The sequence below is a fragment of the Durotheca rogersii genome (assembly GCF_024521655.1).
Source record: "Durotheca rogersii strain YMJ 92031201 chromosome Unknown GGS23scaffold_25, whole genome shotgun sequence".
Taxonomy (NCBI): Eukaryota; Fungi; Ascomycota; class Sordariomycetes; order Xylariales; family Xylariaceae; genus Durotheca; species Durotheca rogersii.
In genome coordinates this window covers 79,744-98,813 of record NW_026251256.1, presented here as the reverse complement: position 1 = coordinate 98,813, position 19,070 = coordinate 79,744, and the positions used below count along the sequence as shown (strand labels likewise).

The following is a 19,070-nucleotide window of genomic DNA, read 5'->3' as shown; positions in this document are numbered from 1 at the left end:
CATGTATGTGCCCAAGCTATTCGAAATTCAACACCAGACGGAGAGGGCATTGCTATTATCACCTACAATGGCCGTGCTTATTTATGGTTACCCTAGGTGGTCTCAGTAGATAACCCGACTAGCAATATTGGATTGATTGGTACCTGACCATCGTATCGCTGAGGGTCTCCCCCTCCTCCCCCCCTGGCAACCCCCAGTCTAGCCACCCGCACCCATCCTACACGTACATTGGGTATTCGTATGTAAGTCGGTAGGGACGTGGTTGTTGCGTGGGCACGGAGCCATGGCCTACATCACGTACCCGGCCATCCACTCTGTGGCGTGTCCCAGCGCTAGACCAACCAGCCAACGAGCAGCATGGATTGTCCACATTAGGTACCTAACCTAACCTGGCAGAGGGACGGGTGGGCGCCTACATGTAAGAAGCTTGCTTAGGTGCTTCAACCAAAATTCGACCGAGGAACCCAACCTACTACCTCTCTCGTTGCTTCAGACTTCGTATTCTTGAGCTTGCCCCGTGCCCTGCCTCACTTTCAAGTCTCGTCCGGAATACCTACATCAGGCGCCTTCTAGGGGGGCACGTGGAGGCACGTACACACCTAATCTTTCCAGAGCCCGTACGGCGCCGAGGTGTGCTTCCTGGAACACCACATGAAACTGAGCACGAAAGTGTATCATGCACCAAGTCATCCCCGCGGGACAGAAGGAGCTCGTAAAAGGATGGACGGCATCGACATTACTCATACATGTCTTATATAGACGATGCATACCAGCCACGTGCTTCGAGTTTCAAGGACGGTTACACCCGTCCCTAAGCCAGTCTCCCAGTCTACTACGTAGATCCTCCTGTGCCACCGTTCGGCCTATCGGCTTACCTATACACCACCTCCAAAGGTATCCTAAACCGCGCCCAAACCCCCTGCGAGGTCCTGTACCACTCGCGTCCCCTACTCCCTCTTCAACTCTCTACTGGCAATACCTACCTACCATCGGGTAGCCAGGCCTGCCTATAAGAAATCGGTCAACCCTGGCGAAGTCTGAGTGACATCAGTATAGAGTATGCGACAGCTTATTTCGTTCCGGTGTTACGCGGCGGGTACGTAAGTACCCACCTACATAAGCTACCTATCTGTGGCCGTCGCGCGGCCACACTGCATGGCCACACCTAGTACCTAGTCGGAAAGCGACGGTAGATCGGTTAGATACCTAGGTAGGTAATCCAACCGACCCAACTTTAACCTACAGGTTTATGGGTTACCGGCCTGGTTTGTCCGGTATTCGAATGAGTAGGTATTATACGGAGGATTGATGGGAGACACCCATAAAATACCTAACAATGGGTTGTCTGGCCTCTCTCGCCGGACAGTTTATTACCTACGTCCTTGACAAGTTGGCCCCCTAAGGAGATGTGGATCTATTACCTAGATATAACGTAGTCAGACGAGCACACCGACAGCAACCAATACCGCAGTTTGGTGTGTGAACATGCCGAGAAAACTCGATCATCAGTTCTCTAGTCCAAGGTACGCCACGGTAATAGGTAGAAGTCTACGATCCTTCCCCGCTCGGTGACGTCGACTTATACGCACCTGACAGCATAGCACCGCACCGAAAGCATGGGCTTCTGATTCCATGGCCAATATCGATCTCTAAAATGGCCATACGTACGCCAAGAGAGATCGATATGGGCGCGGAGAATGTGTGTGAGCTCCAAGTTAGCTAGGAAGTGCCATTGAATATAAGAACACGAGTTACATGTGGTGAGGAGGCAGGATAAGGGTGGTAAGTATTACCGCTCGTGGTCTACCTATATTATGGGCTGCAGTAGCACTCCATCCGTATATAATACCCGGGGAACAACTCGAGGTTGTGCCGTGTCACCACAGTAACAGCCGGTGGGAGATAAGGGGGCCACGTAAAGGTTATATAGCAGAGTAAGCGAGGGTATCACCAAGTAATGACCGAGACCAGCGAGCTGTATCGTGCCAACGGCATAAATGTTGGCATGCCGGTACGGCCCAGCCGATGGCACTAGTCGCCGAGCACGCCGCCAGAGCTACGATGCCCGCCTGCCGCCCCCCGCCCCTATCGGGGGGGGTGGCATACGGAGTCGCATAGCTACAACTGGGAAAAAACTCCACTTTTCGGTCGAACGCCCCAGTTTTATCGTCTACACATACGCCCCCAATAGGAGGAGGTATGTATGTTTGATGCAAGTCCCCGATAGCTTCATATTATATTCGTAGTAGCTTGTATATGTACGAATAGAGTTATAGGCTACCGAGCTACCCCTTCGCGAGCTAGGTATTTTATATAGGTTTATATATAAACGATTTATTACCGTAAAAAACCGGAAAAAAATCGGAAAAATCGGAAATTTACTTACGTAATTAATTAGCTTGATTAAATTAATATATAAACTTTTTGGATTTTTTACTTAGTAATATAAGAAATTATTTATAATTTAAGGGGTTTTAAAACTATATTAATAATTTTCTATATAATTTATTAATAAATCTATGAACTATACTTTATATCGGCCTCTTAACTTATTTCTTTTACGGTAATGAAGTAGGTCTATTACCTAATCCTTTATAATATAGATAAAATAATAATTAAGATTACGTAACTTCTTTTTTTAAATTAATTAAGTCTTAAAAACGTTAATTTTTAGTATTCTTTTTTAGAACCTCGTTATATAAAAAAAAGAAGACAGTTAGAAAGGTAGAATTCTTACTATAAAAATGGGTAAGATTTTAAAAAGTTTTAACCTATTTAAAAACGTAGTTTTCTTGAAATGATAAATTAAATAAAAATGGAAATAAAGAATAAAAATAAGATTACTTAATACTAGCCATTTTTTTATTTATAAAATAAAATATTAGGTAGTAGACCTACTTCATTACCGTAAAAAGATTAGGTAAATATATTAATATAAGTATAGTTAATAAGGTTCTTAATAAATTATATAGGAAATTATTAATATAGTTTTAAAACCCCTTAAATTATAAATAATTTCTTATATTACTAAGCAAAAAATCCGAAAAGTTTATATATTAATTTAATTAAGCGAATTAATTACGTACGTAAATTTCTGAATTTTCCGATTTTTTCCGATTTTTTACGGTGATAAATCGTTTATATATAAACCTATATAAAATACTCAGCTCGCGAAGGGGTAGTCTAGCTTACCTATTAGCCGACCTAACCAGAGGGTAGCCCCTCCCCCACGCATAATTGAATATTCAACCTGCACCTTCCTACCTACCACACCCCTAGGGTGTACGTACCGAAAAGTGGAGTTTTTTCCCAGTTGTAGCTATGCGACTCCGTAGTGGCAGGTCGGTTTCCGTGGTATGACGTACCTAGTTAGCTCGCGGCCATTACCTTTGCTTCTCTCTCCCACAAGACAGAGGAGGTGGTTCGAATCACATTCGACGCACTTCCATCAGGATTTTTTTATCTCACAAGGTTTCCAGGGTGAGCTGTATTATTTACCAAGCGACATGCCTCGTCAATCAGGGTGTTCATTTTTACATGCGTGGTCTAGACACGCAATATATAGTTGTGGTCTTAGACGTTCAATCTCTCCAGGCGTAGTGTCTGTTCGCGGTATCGAAAATCTTCCAAAAAAAAACCCCCCACCTTACGCATACACCTGGCGGCGAGCTTCAGATGGGCACTTCTCACTCCTAGAGACGGCGATGCGTTTTCGAGAGTGAATTGAATCCCAACGTAAGGCGCTGGTTGGAACAATACTAATGGGAAAGTATAAGCTCAAGTAGAGGAAATTTCTAACACTCGTTGGTTTGGGGCCCCCAGTAATACCGCGCCCAAAGTTGCCAGAGCGCGCTGTAGCTAACTTGGTCTAACTGAGCTACTAGAAGCTGCGTGGGGATAAGACTGCTCCACTGGGGGAAGGCAGTGAAAGAGGAAGTAATAATGAATAGATGTGTTCTTACGGCGACGTAGGTACCTAACATACCCATATTCAAATAGAAACACTCAGGCGTAAACAAAATCCTAGACTTCCCTACGTGCAAGCTCACCGTTTGAAGATAGCTCCGTAGTTCATAAGCCGCGCCTTTTCCAAAATGCCTTAATTTTAGCCCAAGTGCTCCCGAATCGCTTAGTTATAAGTAGGCACTTTGTTAGTCTCTAGTTTCAGGGCGACCCACGGATGAGTGAGTCTAGTTGTTTCGATGATGGGAAATAAAAAGGCAAAAACCAACCTTAAAACCCTGGTCTAATAGTCACCTATTATTAATTAGTTGTTGCGTAAAATGTGGTCGTCTACACTCAACGACTTTTGGAACATAGGCTTATAAAGGTTACGTGATGTTAGCCGTGTCACTTGAAAACATAGACGCCTACGTTTCCTTCGTGTGTTATGTAGGGTTACATATAGGTGGGATTCATTATGTGTCGTGATTGGTACGAATACAGATAGGTAATCGGCGCGCGGCGACAATACGACGACACCGTCCACTCGCTAATATCCGCTCGTGTACAATTGGTCGGCTTGATGTCATTCCCCAAGGGCGATGTTGCCTTCGTGATAAATCCGATCATTTCCGGCACTGCCCTTGTCCCATTGCTGTGATCCGGCATCTCTCGGAGGCCTTTCCGATCCTAGGATGAAGGATCATCTTCGAGACTGTCTCCCTCTAGTTACTACCGCCATAGGGGCCCCTCCGGCTTCTAGAGAACTAGAACGTCTCTGTGTTCACTACAATCTGTACAATCATTATCTGAAGCTTCCGCGGCTCTAGAAATGGCTACATGACAGAGAATGTTCTATTATGGTTCTGGGAGCTCGAAACTCGGAAGAATTCTATATCGTCTGCTTTAACGACGAATATCTATTTAATTTCGATTCTTACGCCGATTTTATGGTATGTGAGTCTTTCACCCCAGTTCTGATCCGTAAGGCTAGCTTGAGTAATAAACTCGTTGCACATAATTGGTTGTTTAGGCTTGGATCTCTTCATTCTTGGGTATCCTTGAAGGCTTCAAGGCGAACTTGGCGTTCTCCCACCAGAAACGTAGTTGGTGGTTAAGGCAAATGAGGTTCTTAGTTAGCTCAGGAATCGTCCTACTCAGGAAAAAGTTAGACCATGTCTCATGCCTCTCCTCGTCCCGAATGTATAAAACAGGGTATTTATTTCGAAGCATTCCCATTAGAAGTTGTCTCCGCAGGGAGAATGTAATGCGCGGTTTAGGGATCAGGGGTTCCAGCTAGAATACAGGCATACTGGTCGCGTTTTCGCACTATTATATTATGATATTATCAGAGCAGCCCGATTGTTCGGTGAGACTAACTTATAAACCCGGAGGTATACGGATTTCGCGTCTTGGGGTTGGCTCGTGATGTGATAGGCGAGTTTCGAAAGACGGGTGTTGACGTTCTTGACTCCTTTTGGCGAGCTCGTTTGGGAAAATCTAGCAAGTGTAGTTAGTTAGTTTCTACGATAGGAGGGGGTGAGGAAAATGAGGGATGAGACTAAATATGTAAGCTTTGACTGCACTTGCTGTTTTAATATACGGGAGGCGGAAGACGTAGGTGGATACAGTGACACAGTGACACGGTTGGTTTTATGGCGAGATATTTGATCATCGAACACTTGGGGAAGGGAATTCTTCAGCTGCGAGTTAAATAAAATCATCAAAATAAATGTTGTTGTGTTCAGCAGCCTGCGTTAGTTGACGGGCCTCTTGGCCAGAATTTGGGTCGACGTCACCTTTGTCTGCATCCGTCATGACGATCGATCGAGACGCATGTGAATTACGAGACAGCCAACTGAGCGAGAGTGTGTTGTAGTTGCGGAGCGCCGATTTTGGCTCGAGTATAGAGCGGGATGCGAAATGCCTCAACTAGAGCGAGCGAACAAGACGGCGCGAGAATTCGGGAACTTGCTGCCGACCCCCCCTCTAGCTGCCAGGAATTCATATTGATGTTGGGAACACAGGAATTCCCTAACACATATCGCACCATTTTCGGGTCGCAGTGCGGAGAAGATCCGAGTGAACTTCAGAGTTGTCGTGATAGTTGCAGAGGGTTGAGTGGGTAGGGAGGGTGCTAGCATAGAAGTTCGAAACGCCTGCCTAGTATTTTGATGTAGTGGTCATTGCCTCGTGGTCCCGTGATGTGTAGGAGTTCTCTCACCTAGCCTAATCGGCTGTAAGGTGAGATGCATGCACATGCATCGTAACAAGAAAGACGGTTAGGTGAACGAATGTATATTGATAAGTGACATCTACTTAAGTTTCTACGTGAGTGTCTACCTAAGTGGCCAGTCACACACGGCAAACTTCCGTACAGGGCATGGAGGTCGTTATGGGCACCGAGTCCCATAGAACGCGACGGCTCTTGGACCAGAAGGGCCATATCGAACCTGCCGTGTTTCGCGGGCGAAGAACAACTGGCCGCGCTGCTTGTTGGGCCTCGTGGTAGCTGTCTCGAGCCCCCCGTCTCATCGAATTTCACAGTTGGCGGCATCCACTGTAATAACGTCGCGTCCTTGCTCTCATCTTCTCCTTCCTCCCTTCCTCCCTCCCTTCCTCTACCAGATCAAACCGTCCAGTTGAGCAACCTATGTCGCAGTGCCCAGCTAGGGACTTCTGCCAGGCCTGAGCATTAGCGCGGCGGCTTGAGCTCGGTTCCTGCTGTTGAATCAGCTATAAGCAGTGCCTCGAGGAGAGCTGCGAGGTTGCAAAGTCCCGTAGGCTGGGATACGCCAAAGACAAAGACGTCCTGATGCCGGATTCGGGCTGTGCTGATTGCTAATTAAGGGGCCGGGGCAGGATGGGATTGGGTGCTGCCTCCCCTATCTAGCGCATCTATTAATGTCCAAGCACAATTCTTGTACTTTCCACTTTGAACGAATCAATCGAATCCACTGCCGATCTGGCTGGCGAAGGCAGTACTGACAGACTTCTCGTCATCGTCGTATCGGCGTCGAAAGCCGTTTGGATAGCCTGGGTAGCTAGAGCTGTCGGCGACGTGTTGCTTAAGCCGGTCGCTTTGGGTGTACGAAGTAGGCCGTGAGCGAAGAGCATCCGGAAGTCCTGCCCCGAGGCTGGCGCCGCCTTGTCCTACACCCTTACTGCCGATGACACTTGCAGTCCCATCGGTATATTCCGAAGTAGCGACGCTCTCACCCGCAATACTCTCCGCCCCTCGCCCCTTATTCTTGCTTCCCATTCGACCGCCCGGGGTGGCGTTGAATCCTGGAAGACCGGGCCATTGCTCCGGGTTAAAGCTGGAGAACATTTGGGGAAAGGCAGTGTTGCCCAGCCCAGCTCCGCCTAGAGTAGAACTGTGAATACTAGAGGTGTCATCAGGTATGTAGGACACCATCGAGCTCGACTCGAAATCTTGACTTGCGTTGTGTCCGTTAAGCCCGGCCGACCTCCCATTCGAGTAGCCACTGGAGACGTAGGACACCTGCTGGGGACGCGGGCGATAGGTGTTTTTGGGCCGGCTGAATTGCAGTAGAGAAACCTGCAAGTTAGTCAGAGGTCCTTCGACGAGGCACTTGCGCTCCTTGAAATGCACCAAGAGATGGTGCCAGAGGTCATGCTTGGATAAAACTTTCGGGTTACCAATGATAACAAGTCCAAATTTTGCACGAGTTAGGGCGACGTTGAGCCGGCGAGGGTCGGACAGAAAGCCGATGCCTTGATTGTCGTTAGATCGTACACACGATAGGACAATGAAGTCTTTTTCACGGCCTTGGAAAGCGTCGACCGATGCGACTTCCACCTCCTTGTACGACTCCTTCTTGAAAGTACCGGTATTTTGCATCGTAGTCACTATGTAGCTGCGTTGGCCTTCGTATGGAGTAATGACACCAATGTCAGAAGGACGCACACCGGCCTTGAAAAAGCGAGTGACGATCTTCTCTACGTTAGAAGCCTCGGTCCGGTTGAGATACGACGTTCCAGAAGCAGAAATTTCCTCATTGCCCAGATTCGACCAAAACATCATGGGCATCTCGGCAACTGGCCAAGGGAAATCCACGTCTTTTCGGATTCTGCTTGGCGCGGATACGCCATTCTGGAGGGACCCCTCGTAGAACATGTTGGACGGGAATTCAGAAAGGCATGGGTGCATTCGATACTGGATGTTGAGCCGAATAGGCGTAAAACCGAGTTTGACGAGGCGCTCAAAGAGAGATTGGTTCAAACCAGCTTTGGCAGCTTTCTTGTTCATGATGACCGGCCCGAGCTGTTTGTGATCTCCAACGAGGACGACTTGTTTGCAGCCGAGAACCAGAGGAATCATGCATTCGGGCTCGGCAGATTGCGTAGACTCGTCAATCAGGACATTTCGGAACTTGATCTTTGCCAAACGTGGATCGCCGGCACCAACACAGGTACAGCAAACCACATCTGCGTTGTTGAGGATCTCGCGCTCGGCGGCGCGGGTTAGTTGCTTGTATCTTTTTTCATCCTGACTCGAAAGTTCGCCAGTGTCGCTCTTGAGCTGAGAGAGCTTCATCAGATCAGGATTGGTATCAAGCATACGGACTTGTTCGTGCAATGCGAGGAAGCTCACGGAAGACTCGACGTCTTCGCGAGACTTTGCCGTAAGGCGCACGACTTTTAATCCGGTAAGATTGATTCGCTCGCATAACTGGTCCACGGCAACGTTGGAAGGCGCACAAACGAGGACTTGGCCACTGTTCATCCTCGTCAAGTGGTAAATTATCGTTGCCGATGTGACCGTCTTTCCCGTTCCTGGCGGTCCTTGGATGAGGCTGAGAGGCGTATTCAAGACATTCTTGATCGCACTGATCTGGCTGCTATTCAGCTCCGGCAGGCCCGGTACACTAAACTTCTTAGGTAGGTTGGTCTTCATAGGAGCAACGGCAACTTCATGGCCGAGGAGTTTGTGGAAGATGTATCCAGAGACACTCATCTCATCCACAGCAAAAGTCTTCATGGCGGCCTGCATGCGATCATAAGATGTGGCTTTCCAAACGTAGTCGGCAGAGAAGTTATGGGTGCACTCGGTTGGAACGGTCTTGTCGCTATTTCCGGTCTTGCGCAACTCTAAGGTGACCTCGTCGGATTGGTTGTTGGGAATCTTGATCACGTATCCTACTCCCTCCCAGGGAGGTCGTAGCTCGCCCTTGTACTTGATTCGCATCTCGTCGCCTACCGCCAGCTTGACGTCACCAGACTCCAACTTGGGGAACGTAAAACTAGCGAGGTGCTTATTATTCAGACCTAGGTCCCACCGAACGATTAAGCCGTCCTCCGATTGCGCCTCTTTGAGCTTCTTATCGTAGTCGGATTCCATTTTCACGAGCGGCCCGAAGATGTTCTGGTACTGATACGGGTCCTCGTACTTCAGAAGGACCGGCTGAGGGTCATCATCAATGCTGGACGCCTTTTCCAGGTCGGCTATGGTGGCGTTGGCGTTTTCTTTCCACATCTCCTCCAGCTTAGCAATCATGGGAGGGGTGAGGTGTCGAGCGCGGAGTTGCTCGTTGTCGCTAGGAGGAGATACAAGCCATGGCAGAAACCCGCGATCCTCGATCAGAGGCTGCCACCTATTGGTATCCCAACTCATATCCTTCGAGGAGGGTGGGGCGGCACAGGGCTGGCGGCACAGGAGGACCACGACGGTATCGGACTTGGCAGGGATGAATCCGAGGATGAAAACGTTCTTCGTGCCACAGTTATAACACTCGAGAGTGGTGTCGCCAAGGCCAGACTGGGGATGGAGTTGAACTTCCTTGTGTCGGGCGCGAACCAAATGGTTGACAATGTGTGACGAGCTCGCGTTCCCTCGGGCGCTGCAAAACCACTTGTTGCAGGTAAGACACTTGACGACCGAGCCTGGCGAGTGAATGCCACAATAACTGCGCGACCACACCGAGTTAGCAACGCAATCTCCCCGCACCATTCCCATCCTGGATGACCTACGCGCAAGCGTGGGGAGGGAGTTTCTTCTCCTCCTCCGGGGACTTGAAGTACAGGCCTTTCATGGCCCCAACAGGCACGCTGGCCATGCTCTCGGTGTCATCGTCGTCAAAAACCTCGGTCTCATTGTCGTCGTCGTCGTTTCGACGCCTCGCATTGTTTATATTCCCGCGACTATTGAGTTTGTTGTAGAGGCGACTCTCGTCGGGGTCGATGGCGGATAGGTCGTCATCTCCGGCGTTGATCGCAGCAGCGGAGTCAGATACCAAATGGTTGCCCAGATGGGTAAAGGCGCCCTCCATTGTAATGCCGTCAGCCGGCTGAGACTGACCGGATTCGAGGGGGATGGTTTCCTTTCTGTGTAAATCTTGTCAGTACCGCCGAGGGGAGCGGTCGAGTCTTATGGGCGCAAGTCTAGTAGAGGACGGGTTCGGTGGGCGGCGTAGGCGGATGGGAGGAGAATGGAGTGGAAGGTATCCTAGCGATGCAGACACGGAAGAAGAACGGCGAACGGCCGGCAGCCAGCGTTACCTTACTAGGAATTAGGCGGCTCGCGTACCACAGGATGGCTGTCTGATTGCAACCTTTACCGGAAAGCTCATGGAGTCGTCTATGTGTTGGGAGTTCCGCAGAAGAGATGAGGGAGATGTGATCACATGGTGGAATTCTAAGGTTTTGATTTCCGAGAAAATGATTGCGATACCTCGTTCGCGCCTGCGTCAATGTGGCGGGCGAGAAATTCCCAGCGGGATGGTGGGTCGCCTTTTCGGCGTTGGACCAATAGCCCCATGTCGGAGTCTCGTAACCACCGATCACTGTCAAGGTACATGCTTCTAGAGGTACCTTTGCCTCCAAGTGAATTGTACCTTCGGCATAGGTACCTCTACTGAATGTATATACTTCCAGTCAGCATAGCCAAGCGAGGGGGGGTTGTCACAGCGTGATAGGTGTGAATGAGGTATCTAGGTACCCTTTTTTTCTCTCCAAGCAGATATGAGTAAAGATTTGTACTGCATGATAACATACGCGCTCCCACAGAGATATCTACACATTCGACCTCTCTTACCACCCACTATATCTCTTTTTTTTTTCCCCTTCGAATCTGTTTCGCGTACCTGTCCATCTCTATTTCCACGCTCGACTCGTTAATCTGCCAGTCCTGCTCCAGCCTTCAGCAAAGCCGCTGTTCGAATTCTTCTCCCGCAGCCAAACGGGAAGAGCTAGCTATAGATCCTTGAGCTTCGACTTTGTGGTTTGCGACGAAAAGCATGATTGTATGCCTGCCGACGGGTTTTATTAGCAAATATTATTCTAACTGGTCTGTTTTACAGCGTAAGCAAGCACGACAGCGGCGCGACTACCTCTATAGAAGAGCGCTGCTCTTGCGCGATTCCGAGATAAGCGAGAAGAGAGCGAAACTACGGGCAGCGTTGGCCACTGGCAGACCCTTGGACCCAACCATCGCGAACGACAAGGAGTTGAGGAAAGACTATCAATTCGACGAATCGAGGCCGGACCGAAGCGTGAACGAGGAACTTGACCTCGATGACGAATACTCGCAGTTGTCTGGCATAGTCGACCCCCGAGTGCTCGTTACCACCTCGAGAGACCCCTCCGCTCGCTTATCAGCATTCGCAAAGGAGATCCGCTTGCTTCTCCCGACTGCTATCCGGCTGAATCGCGGCAACTTGGTCCTCCCGGACCTCACCCGGTCGGCACAGGCCAGCGGTCTCAGCGACTTGGTGCTTCTCCATGAGCATCGAGGCGTCCCGACAGCGCTGACGTTGTCTCACTTCCCACACGGGCCGACAATATCATTCTCGCTGCATAACGTTGTGTTGCGCCATGATATCCCCAATAGCATTCGGGGGACCGTTAGCGAGTCATATCCGCATTTGATCTTCGATGGTGAGTGTACACGTCCGTGTATCCCACCCATACTGACTTCAGCTAGGCTTTACCTCCCGCCTCGGAACAAGAGTTGTCAAGATTTTGAAGCACATTTTCCCCCCGCGAGAGCCATTGACGAATAAGACCAAGCTCGGGAGCCGAGTTGTCACATTTAAGAACATCGAGGATTCGATAGAGGTGCGACACCATGTATTTGTCAGGACTGGGTACGATAGCGTGGAGTTGTCCGAAGTCGGGCCCCGAATGACTATGAGGGTGTTTGAGATCCGGAGCGGTACGCTGGAGAACAAAGACGGCGACGTCGAGTGGCATCTCAACCAGTATACGAGAACTAGCCGCAAGAAAGACTATCTTTGAAGCTGCCGGCCCTGATGTCGCTAGTGCGGCGCAATTGTGCTTTGGCTGTACGTTCCACGCGCGCGGTTCAGACGGAATTGTATCGCCACAGGGAACGACAGATCTTATTTCGAGCTCAGGCAAACACCTATATGAGTGTATCTGCCCTGCGGTAACCTGTCGGTGTGGCGACCGCTTAGCACATAAAGGAACCCAAGAACGCGCAACCTTACTATGGGGGATACGTCCACAACGTGGAATCCGAGTGCGGAGATCGCCGCTGGGTGTATGGTGGTTCATTCCGGCCGCCGCCTACCCGATCTTATGAAGACCGGCATTGCCAAGCCGTCATTGCGGTTACCGTAGTATGGGCAAGCTATGGAAGGGATGAGATGTAGGAGGTAGAGAAAACACCGACTCTCTAGCTCTTTTGGCAGTGAGAGGCTGTCAACCGACGGGAATCAGGTCTCGGACGATATTCCCGTCGCGCATATTACCGCTAGTTACCCAATATACCAAGGCCAAGTCTACATAAACCCAGTTTCCGTGAGGCAAGTTTTACCTGGGAGTATGGCACCGGGTTTGTCGCCAATAGGAATGAGAAGCAAACAAAGCGTTTACCCGCCACTATGTTCCCGGGATAAGATATTTTTTTGATTGTTGCCAATCTTAGGTAGTTAGGCTTCACTCATCGGAACCACCACTCAGCGTACTCATTCTGTCAAGCCTCGCACTCGTTAGATCGCATTTGCAAATAAGAGGCGAGGCGTACTACGTAATAGGGTGGCCGCAGCTGCTGGAAGGACGCCAAGCCTCAAAGAAGCATCGGCTGAGCCAGGTTCAGGACTCAGCCCCCCGAAGCTGTTGAAAGGATCCAAGTCGATCATCAATCCCCACAGGGCGGTAAGAAGACGCAGGGCTATGCTTTGTTTTGGGGTTGCATTAGTCGCTACGATAAGCGCATACATACTCTATGTGCCTAATGTGCCTTGACCTGGGGGAAACATCAATCTGTTAGGCACTCAAGTATCCAATCCCTCGAAGAGCTCCCAGTAGACTCGAGCATGTACCTATCCTCCCGTTCGAAGTGTCTTGTTTCGTCTTTTCGGGTCAGTTTAGGGACTGGTACGGGGCAGACGACCATGGAACCAATGCCTTCACTGCAGCTACCGTATGCGGACATAGATGCTTACCCATGGATACTAGGTAATTAATCGAATAACAGTGAGAGTATGGGATGGGAGCTTTCGCCGGAGTCTAGAGGTCCTAGCAAGTTCCTAAGTTCTCTGAGCAGGGCTGTTAAGTGCATATTAGCTATTGGCTAAACTGTACTAAATGTTAGGAGAAGGTACCTGTAGGCTGTAGGTATGTCATCTGTCGTAATTTGCGTATCCCTAAAGGTACCTATCTGCCTACAGGATAGGTAGGTATCTAGGTACATCTCCCACGTCACCTACACCTAAAACATTCATTGATGAAAAGCATCAAGCAATTTAAGAGCCTAGAAGGTACCTATCTCTTATTAGGAGGAATGTACATGTAAAATACTTGGGCACAATCTGCAGTACATTCAGCGCGGGGTTATTAATACGAGCGCCCAGGTACCTATTGATACATATGCCCTTTCCAGCTGGGTACCTACCTAAGGTACCTAACCTATCCGGAAAGAAGATATTACCTGTATATGCCATGTATCTTATGCACACCTCTACCCGGGTACCTCCTGGCAGACGCAACTCTCTGCAGTCTTACTATGGTCCAAGCCACCCATCCCTACGTACTACTGCCTTACCTACCATCTTCTCTCATCACGTTCCGCCTCGCTAATTCTTCACCCTCTCCCTTTTACCACCACGTCTTTGATAGGTTGTATCCAACCATCATCCTTATACCCCCTCGCGACAGGCAAATCCGCCATTCTTGTCGCTCGCTCGCTCCCCTTCCCGAAAAACTTCAGCAAACCCGGCTTCCCCGGCTCTCGTACGGTGAGGGCTTAGAAGACGTTCGCCATGTCTTACAGATATCAGCAAACCCCTACGGCCGACCAGGGCTACGGCTATCCCCAAGTATGTAACGTCGTCGCCGGCAACGCCAGCGAACCCGCCCGTGCACCGAGAATTCTCTAACGTTCGGGTCGCCGTCTAGGACCACGAGTTGCAAGACTTCCCTCGCCAAGAACAGCCGCCAGCTTCAAACACCCTCTCGCAGCAGGACTTCCTCGGCCGCATCCAATTCCTCCGCAACGAGATTGGCACGCTCACCAACAATGTCCGGGCAATCGCATCGCTGCACCAGCGCGCGCTAGCTGAGGCCGACAGCGGCTCCTCGTCCCAGCAGCTGGAAAGCATAGTCGCCGAGACGCAGACCCTGAACGCCGGCATCCGCGACCAGCTGAAATTCCTGGCCACCGACGCCAGCAAAACCACCGACGCGAGCCGCAGCGTGAAGGAGCGACAGGTCAACACCATCAAGGCGGAATTCGAGCGCGAGCTGCGCAGCTACCAGGAGGAAGAGGGCTCGTTCCGTCAACGATACCGCGACCAGATCGCCCGCCAATACCGCATCGTTAACCCCGAAGCCACCGAGGATGAAGTCCGAGAAGCGGCCGAGGCCGACTGGGGCAACGAGGGCGTCTTCCAGACCGCGGTATGTGTCTCTGCTCTAGGACCTCGCGCTCTCTATGCCTCTTCGTAGGCGCGCGCATGTGGAAGTTATGGCGGCGATGCTGACGCGAGATATAGCTCCGCACGAACCGCACCGGCCAGGCGACCTCGGTGCTCGGCGCCGTGCGCGCCCGCCACAACGAGCTGCAGCGCATCGAGCGGACGCTCGTGGAGCTGGCGGCCATGTTCCAGGACCTCGCCATCCTGGTCGAGCAGCAGGAGCCGTACGTCGAGCAGGCGGAGCAGAACGCCGAGAACACGGCCAAGTACCTCGAGGAGGGCAACACGCACGTGAAGAAGGGGATCGTCCACGCGCGCAACCGCCGCAAGTGGAAGTGGTGGTGCCTGCTCATCACCATCATCATCATCCTCGTCCTCGTCGCCATCGGCGTCGGCGTCGCCGCCTCCCAAGGCGCGTTCAGGAACAATAATAATACTTAATCTATACGCTATCCACCGTACCGGTAACGAGGCCAGGGGAAATTTGGAGGGCGGCAAAACAGCTAAAACCTATAACACAAAAGCACTCTGTCCCGGGGTCGAGATTGGGGTCAACGATTTCGCGCCGAGTCTAGCAGAAACACGGATCGGATCATTAACTCCCGGTCTTCCGTCCCGACTACCCTCTCATTTCGTAGTCGTCGGCGGAGCCTCCGGCCCCTCGGGCAGGGGCAGAGTCGTGGGATCCTTAATACATCACCGTTTCTCATGTGCGCGTACTTTTCGTGCCGATATTCTATTGTATTCCGATTATTGTTATTCTCGCCGCCGTCTGCGAGACACGAGGCATGGTTTACTGGGATTGAGTTTTTTTCCTCTCTCTTTCCGTCATTTCGTCTCTTCTCGTCTCCCTTTTTCGGGGAGAGACACTCCGGACTTAGATGGGTCTTCCGGGGGAAGGGCATTGTAGATAGGTACATACCTATGTATGGTCGCTCGCATAGGCGGTTGACAAAACGCCCCTTGGTTCTTCCCCCCTCGAGAGAACATACCTATGCACACGCACCTGACGGGCCTCCGACGTGCTTGCTCCCGGCGTCAACCCAGGTTGGCCCCCGCTACCAGAGGGAATTTCGAGGGTCGGAGAAGGCCCGGCAAAATTTAGGCCCTGCTCCCCGTCTCGGTCCCTGTTTCGTCTCGAGCGTCGTTAGGTCGTATCCACCCGGCGAAACAACACGGGGAGATAAAGCTAGTGTGGAGGGACTCCACCGAGGCGTAGTCCCCGTCGGCCGCTGGGTTCGTCACGTCCACAATGCCACCGCGTCTCGTCGAGATGGGGCCTACTACGTAACCTCGAAGCACGTGATCTTTTCTTGATTCCTAAATTCCGGGGGTGGCAGAACTATGAGTACCTAGGTACCACTAGCTAGATCCGGAGCGAATTTCACTGCCAGAGTTGACGCCAGACAAAAACAACCGAGCCCATGAATAGCGGTGGTGAAACAGATAAGATAACCCGCACGCGCACACAAGGTTGGTTACTCCTCCAAAGGCTCCTGTAGATATGTGCGTATGTAGGTACGTTATAATACCTGCGCAGGCATACTGAAGAGCCACGCGGTGCGCCAAGCAGCTAAGCCCATCCACCCAGGCTTCTGTAACCCTCTTAACCTCTCGCGCTTGGCAACTTCACTCCCGGGGCCGCCTTCGCCAACAGCTTGTCAAACAGCGGAGTGCCTAAGCCCGTAACGGGGTCCCAACCCTCGGTCGCGTTCCAACCCGCGCCGGGAACGTGCCGTGCCGGCAGGCCACTGTAACCTGTCGCTCGTTAGCATCTTCTCCTCTTTCAATCCTTTCTCGTCGAACCGAAGGGGGCGAGGAAGGCACAGCGAAATGAAACAGCAGGACGCGGGAAGAGGTGAATGTGGGGACGAAGGCAAGGGGGGCCACGAGCCGTACGGTCTGTTCCGGTGCAACCCGTGCTGCCGCCCACCACGATATCCGTGAGGCCGCCGTGGGCGGCGTCGGCATAGAGCCATGGATTCAGGAAGCCGAGGGGTCTCCCGCCGGCCTTGAGGCGCGCGTTATTGAGTAGGCTGACGAGGGCAGCGAACGTCGGTGCAGACGCAGACGTCCCACCAACCATGACAACATAGCCCTGCGTTACGATGTTGAAGTTCTGGCCCTGCGCGGCGACATCTGGAAACCCCCGTCCGTCTGGGTTATACAGCCCGCGGAACGTGCCCCCGATGCGGTTAAGGTACGCGGCAACCGCCGACTCCTGGTATCTTGGGCGTGCGAACACATCCGAGAAGCCGCCTGACGAGAAGGCGACGGCGCGCTCCGGTGCCACGCCCACGGTGCCGCCTACCGTCGTCACGTACGGGCAGGCTGCCGGGAATATGGGCAGCAGGCGTGTCGCATTCCGGCCGTCGGTGGTCTGGCACGTGTTTCCGGGGCCGGTGCTAGGGCGTAGGTGGCCAGTCAGTCTAACTACTTCATATTCTTCTACGGGGGCTGCAAGCCCGCTTGCGTTTGTAGGCATCAGGACTTACTCCCCCGAGCTAAACACTACCGAGACACCACGAGCACCCAGTTGGCCGAACATGGTGCACACCTTCTTGACGTACTCTCGCGGTACGGACTGCTCGTCTTCACCGTACGAGGTGCTCAGTGTGTGTGGAAGCTCCTCGTCGGGGAGATTTAAGAGATAGGTTAGGTACTCCAGATATGGCTCGTTGGATCCCTGCAAGGTCAGCGAACTTCCCGTTGTTAGTTTTCTTCTCATTTACGAACCTCCCCTAAATTGGGTTGACTAGCCGATGTTAGTCGATCGGCAGTTAACGCCGGGATAAAGACCAGAATGACGGGGCTTACTTGGGATCAGGAATGGACGGCCCACGACCGCCAGTAGAATAGAAGCGAATTTCTGTGTCAAAGGCTAGAGACGCCGCATACTGAATATCCAGATTCGCCTCCTTGTCGTCATCGCTGGTGTCAGTCTGGTTGTCCAGACCCCCGTTGACGAGGTGAGTGGTGAAATTTTGGGCGAGAGCAAAAGGAGCAAATTTCTGGAGAAATTGGTCGAGCGCGTCGTGTTTGGCGTATTGCTACACTCGTTCAGACCGAATAAACGAGCGGTGCAGAAAGGACACATCATCATGTTACCTCTAAGAAACCGCTAACGCCGAGAAAGCCTGGTACGCTTGCATCCGCAATGGTGTCCCCCACGTTGTACAGTGCCCTCAAGCATTTCGGCGTCACGGTACTGTTGCAGACGGCCGCGTCCAGGTCTCGAGTCGGCATCTCGGCCGCACCTTGAGGAGACAGCCGCGTTTCATTTTGCTCGAAGACGTCGATAACCTCCAGTGCCTGCGGTTTCACCTGCCCGAATCTGGTGGTGGGCTGGATCATGGTGACATGCGGCCTGACTTCCTCGGGCACAGAATACCTACTTTGGATTAGCAACCCCCTCGGAACTGGCCGTCGATGAGGCTCGAGACGTCATACCGCAAAGTTCTGATTCGTTGCGTGTTGGTACCGATATGGTTATATACCTGGAAATCGGCACTGAGCAGGTTCGCAGCCTGTGATGCTGTGGTTCTGAAATGTATCCATTCTCCGTCGGGACGGATGTTCGATAGGGGGACGCCAGATTCTTCCAGCCATTTTAGAACAGCAGCAGCGGACTCCTCTCTCGGTTTCACCATCTCCTTGACCTCCTCACGCGACAGGTGGCGACCGTACAGAGCGTGCTGGGGGGTAGAAATGTCGTACAGGGTTCTCTCGAACCGGTCCAGGTCGGGCTGGTCGAGCGCAACGTGAAGCTTGACGACCTGGTCCGGATCCGCGTCCCTGAGCTTCCTCCAGTGGGTGGGCACCTTTGGTAAGGACTCGACAACGACAGCCTTGCCCTCGGCGACAGCCCGGAGCAGCGCAACTGCTATACAGACGAGAGAATAGCGTTTCATTACGCCGTGTGAACGCGCCGAGGCCGGGAGCAAGGAATCCAGAAGGCTCTCGTACAGCAGGCCAGCTGCATCTCAATGGCAAGCCGAAGGTCGAGGAGGTAGAGAGGTGAGGCAGAAGGAAGGGAAGAGAGGCAGGTATTTGTGGCGTTGAGAGAAGGGATTTTGTGTAATAAGTACCTACCCGTTATAGCTCATCCCTGTACGCTCCTATAGATATGTACCTACGTAACATGCCGTTGAATTACGAGAATTCCATGCTGGGTTCGCGCAGTGCATAACGCTATCTACCCTGCTTCGCCGGGGACTGGAGATGCGG

General features: G+C 51.6%; 5 protein-coding genes across 5 annotated transcripts; 3 read left to right on the top strand and 2 right to left on the bottom strand.

Moving 5' to 3' along the window:
* Positions 1 to 6,224: 6,224 nt before the first annotated feature.
* On the bottom strand, positions 6,225 to 7,114 carry GGS23DRAFT_581604 (uncharacterized protein; the record flags this gene model as incomplete). The annotated part of the gene is made up of 1 exon (XM_051517196.1): positions 6,225 to 7,114. A coding segment is annotated over one exon (219 nt), but the record flags the coding sequence as incomplete, so codon positions are not given.
* A 3,774-nt stretch (positions 7,115 to 10,888) lies between these two features.
* Positions 10,889 to 12,853, top strand: GGS23DRAFT_581589 (Brix-domain-containing protein). The gene is made up of 3 exons (XM_051517195.1): positions 10,889 to 11,207; positions 11,265 to 11,841; positions 11,888 to 12,853. Exons 1-3 carry the CDS (start codon positions 11,202 to 11,204, stop codon positions 12,199 to 12,201), a joined length of 897 nt encoding a protein of 298 aa, XP_051368906.1. The 5' UTR covers positions 10,889 to 11,201; the 3' UTR covers positions 12,202 to 12,853.
* A 1,245-nt stretch (positions 12,854 to 14,098) lies between these two features.
* Positions 14,099 to 15,418, top strand: GGS23DRAFT_238989 (t-SNARE). The gene is made up of 3 exons (XM_051512141.1): positions 14,099 to 14,246; positions 14,326 to 14,826; positions 14,922 to 15,418. The coding sequence occupies exons 1-3, from the start codon at positions 14,190 to 14,192 to the stop codon at positions 15,282 to 15,284; spliced, it is 921 nt and encodes a 306-aa protein (XP_051368905.1). The 5' UTR covers positions 14,099 to 14,189; the 3' UTR covers positions 15,285 to 15,418.
* Positions 15,419 to 16,615, top strand: GGS23DRAFT_239058 (uncharacterized protein). Its single transcript, XM_051512142.1, has 2 exons — positions 15,419 to 16,316; positions 16,435 to 16,615. Exon 1 carries the CDS (start codon positions 15,552 to 15,554, stop codon positions 16,158 to 16,160), a length of 609 nt encoding a protein of 202 aa, XP_051368904.1. The 5' UTR covers positions 15,419 to 15,551; the 3' UTR covers positions 16,161 to 16,316; positions 16,435 to 16,615.
* GGS23DRAFT_614040 (subtilisin-like protein) lies at positions 16,305 to 18,754 on the bottom strand (the record flags this gene model as incomplete). The annotated part of the gene is made up of 7 exons (XM_051520613.1): positions 16,305 to 16,601; positions 16,743 to 17,248; positions 17,339 to 17,529; positions 17,580 to 17,598; positions 17,661 to 17,893; positions 17,952 to 18,234; positions 18,294 to 18,754. 7 exons carry the CDS (start codon positions 18,752 to 18,754, stop codon positions 16,450 to 16,452), a joined length of 1,845 nt encoding a protein of 614 aa, XP_051368903.1. The 3' UTR covers positions 16,305 to 16,449.
* Positions 18,755 to 19,070: the final 316 nt, after the last annotated feature.